The sequence below is a fragment of the Cryptomeria japonica genome, chromosome 5, assembly GCF_030272615.1.
Source record: "Cryptomeria japonica chromosome 5, Sugi_1.0, whole genome shotgun sequence".
In the NCBI taxonomy this organism is placed as follows: Eukaryota; Viridiplantae; Streptophyta; class Pinopsida; order Cupressales; family Cupressaceae; genus Cryptomeria; species Cryptomeria japonica.
This window is the reverse complement of record NC_081409.1, coordinates 246,803,504-246,807,462: the sequence shown is the minus strand read 5'-3', so window position 1 is coordinate 246,807,462 and position 3,959 is coordinate 246,803,504. Positions and strand designations below refer to the sequence as shown.

The following is a 3,959-nucleotide window of genomic DNA, read 5'->3' as shown; positions in this document are numbered from 1 at the left end:
AGTCTAAAACAGGAAATGCTTTATTGTTCTATAGTGTGAGCAAGTAAGATTGAGAAACCCGATAAGCATAATTAATAAATAATTTACAGTCTGCTGAACTTGCCTCTCAAGCAGCTAGTTAGTTACATTATATGTTACAGAAATAAATTTGACATAATTAAGAATTTGAAAGCAGTTAATATAGAACATTATAGCAAAATCTGTATATAGGATTTTGTCTTTCCATATGTCCTACTAGATAAATTCAGTCGTTTTTCATCCATGTGGATGTATATTTTGGTATCTAGATGATATGTTCTTCCTTTCAGTTGATTGACAAGAAGGCAGCGGATGACCACACAGACAGTCATTGTGATCGAAAGAAGAAACTGGAAATGAATTTAGTGGTTTCTCATCTGGAATCTGCCCACACAAATGGTTGTAGCTCAAGTTTAACCGCCTCAAATTCTTCAATTGGGCCATCTCTTCCGGAATAGTACCATTTAGTTCATTATAGGACAGATCTAAGTCTTCCAAACTCTTTAGATTTTCAATAGACAAAGGAATGCTACCACTCAATTGATTCCTTGCAAAATTCAAAGATTTTAGCTTAGTCATATTCTTAAACAGTCGGCCTGCATCACCGGTAATACTGTTGTTGGATAAATCAATGGACATGTAAAGCTTAGGAGCGGCAGGCTCCCAGTCATTCAAGCTTATAGAAATGCCACAACCAGCCAGTCGCAAATTGATCAGGAAACTAGAATCTGTGATCCAAACAGGGATACTTCCAAAGATCAGGTTATTATAAGATAAATCCAGAGAATTCAACCCAATGCTTGTAAAATTCGGGAGCGGGCCAGACAGGCTATTCCTAGAGAGATTAAGACTGACCAGATTATACAATGCAGGGTTTTGCGGGACCCCAGCATTGAGCTCGTTGTTCGATAAATCAAGATGCTCCAAATACACTAGCTCTGCAAATAAATCTGGTACACCACCTGTAAGCTTGTTATTTGACAAAACAACACTGTCAAATTTCGCTGACCTATCGAACTCTGGTATAAGGCCTGTGAAATTATTGAACGACAGCTGAACAACTCGTAGGCTGGGCAAGGAGCCAAGGAATTGTGGAAGCATTCCAGAAAGCAAATTGTTTGACAAAATGAGATAAGTCAGGCTAGAGGACTTTGAAAATCGTGGGATATTACCAGTCAAACCGTTATGTGAAAGGTCAAGATAATTCATAGTCGTTAAATTCTCGAAGGACTCGGGGATTTCTCCAGTTAAAAGATTCCGATCCAAAGAGAGCTTACTTAAACTGTAGCGAAGGAAACCTAAAGATGAGGGAATGCTACCATTCAATAGATTTTTACTCACCACAAACTCTGAAAGTCTAGAAAGGTTTCCAACAGATGAAGGAACGCTACCAGTGAGAAAATTTTGTGATATATCCAATGTGCTTACGTTTTCAAGCCCTCCAATGGAATCTGGAATCGAACCGGAGATCATGTTTCTTTTCAACTGCAAGACAGCAAGCTCCTTCAGGTCACCAATGCAATGAGGGATCAAGCCCCTCAGCCGGTTGCCATCCAGGTACAGAGTTCTCAAATTACGGAGGTTGCAGATGGATCTGGGTATGTGGCCGGCTATTAGGTTATTAGACAGGGACAGGCTCTTGAGCTGCAATAAGCCCCCTATCGAAGCAGGAATCAGGCCAGAGATCTTATTGTTATCTAGGGTAAAGTGAGTTAGGGTTTTGAGCTTCCTAACTGAAAAAGGAATTCGACCCCTTATGTGCTTCCAGCCAAAAAGAATGAATTTCTGGAGGAAGGAGAGCTTACCTATGGACTTCGAGATGGTGCCCCTCATGAAGACTGAGGCATTGCCAGGGTCTGCATCGGGGGCAATGCTTATGACTCGGCCGTTGCTCTCGTTGCAAAGGATGCCGTTCCATTCACAGCAATTTTCACCCACCCAAGACTGTAGTGCCCCAGTTGGGTCCTCCGTAATTGCAGCCTTGAAGTCTTGCAGTGCAGCAAGATCTTGTTCTGCGCAATTTTGGGGTTCGCAGGGTTTTAAGAATGCCACAATCACTATAAACAACAGCGCTGTTTGTGATGCTTTGCAGTTTGCCATTGTTGCAGTCCTAAAGAGACAATGAGAAAACAAATATGTATTTCTATTGTTCATCACCTGGTATGATCTTCACCTAAGCATCAAATCCAGCTCAACAGCAACCGACAAAAATCTGAATCATGGTGGACTGTTTGTGAACGTATCTTTTTCTTCACCTTTACTTCAACCCTGTGGGCACACAATTGGAAACTTACACACGAAGAGGCTAACGCCAAGAGTGTGATTTCAACTGTTTTGAGGGCCATGATGCATGTGTGCTGGGTTTGAAAGAGATTTGGCGCCGTTTAATGGCGTTTAAACGGGTGAAACTTTTGAATTAGGTTTGTGGGCCCGGGACTGTAACGTTCACCTGTACGTTAAATGCCTTTTCTCGCCTTTTAAGGGTTGAATCCTTTGAGGGCCCCCCCTGGTCCTTCCTACCGTTGTAGAAACTTCAGAGAAATTACTTTATGCTGTAATAGAAATGGAAATGGATTATTTGGGCTTCAAGAGGGGTTTAGAGGAGTTGTTCACAAATTTTACAAGTAGGTTAGAGTCAAAATCAGAATTAAAGAGGGTATGTCTGAATATAGGGGTGTCTTTAGTCTTTCACATTGTTCGGTTTATATAATAATAAATTTAAAAAGTGGTAAAGTTGCTTCTACATGCAAATGACCTTATTCTTATTGTGAAATCAGCACTAAGTTTGAGAGAGCATTTGAAGGCTCTTGAGCTTTTTTGTAAGGAGGTTGGGATGCAAGTGAATACTAGCAAAACCAAAGTCATGATTTTTTCTTTGAAAAGAAAGAAGCAGCAAGTTAATTTTATCTTTGAGAGCAGCCCCTTGGAAGTATTGGTGGAATACAAATACCTAGGAATTTATTTTCACAATGGGCTCGGTTGGGAGACATGTAGATCAAAGAGGATCCAAGGAGGATGGAGAGCCTTATACCTTCTTCAAAACAGATGTAGGAAAGCTGAGTTGTGGGATTGGAAAACTAAGAAAACTCTTTTCGGTTTGTTAGTGGTGTCGGTTATCCTCTACAAATGTGAAGTTTGGGGGAATAACATGTCAAACCACAAATGGCGGCAACTAGAGAGAATTCAAAAACATCTAATCACTAGCTACCTCAAAGTCAAATCAATGATCCCTTATGAGAGTCTTTTAGCGGACTCCCAATTGAGGCCTCAGTGGTAATTCGATTGTTATGCTACTTAAAAAAGATTGAAAGTATGGATAAGCACCACTGGCCCAAAATGATTGTTGAAGAGGAGCTAAGTCGTAGGAAGAGGACGTGGAAGAAACAAAACACGTGGATGAATAAGTGGGACATAAATATGCATGATTGTCCTAGCACTAAAGAGGAGATAAAAAAGTGGGTATTAGAAAAATTCAAGAATGTCATGTGGACAAAACAGCTAGGCAAAAAAAAGCATACTATATTAAAGAATTTAACCATACTTGGGAATATGATGAAAAAGTTTATTTGAGATCTACAATCAGTGGAAAGGCCAAATTTTTAACTATTTAGCTAAGGACTAGATCTCATCATTTGAGATGCGAAATTGGTAGGTGGAAGTTGCCCAAAGAAGACTACGAAGAAAGGACGTACATTTTCTACAACAAGAGGGTGATAGAAATAGAATGGCATTTCATCAAGGAGTGTGTAGCATATGAGGATATTCACAGTCAGCTTGAAAATGATTTAAAGGTGGACAATTTGAATGAACTTTTTGAAGAGACAAGACTTCACAAAACAACGAGTTTCTTACTCAAAATTCATAATAGAAGAACCAACATGGAAAAGAACTTGAAAATGGATTAATTTTGATTCTTGGTCAATTAGTCTGTTGGGTCTCGT

General features: G+C 39.7%; 1 protein-coding gene across 1 annotated transcript; it reads right to left on the bottom strand.

The window, feature by feature from the left end:
- On the bottom strand, window positions 1-2,408 carry LOC131064418 (LRR receptor-like serine/threonine-protein kinase FLS2). Its single transcript, XM_057998554.2, has one exon. The coding sequence runs from the start codon at window positions 2,170-2,172 to the stop codon at window positions 256-258; it is 1,917 nt and encodes a 638-aa protein (XP_057854537.2). The 5' UTR covers window positions 2,173-2,408; the 3' UTR covers window positions 1-255.
- Window positions 2,409-3,959: the final 1,551 nt, after the last annotated feature.

Coding starts and splice junctions, on each gene's coding strand:
- LOC131064418 (XM_057998554.2), bottom strand. CDS start 2,172: ATGAACAATAGAAATACATATTTGTTTTCTCATTGTCTCTTTAGGACT.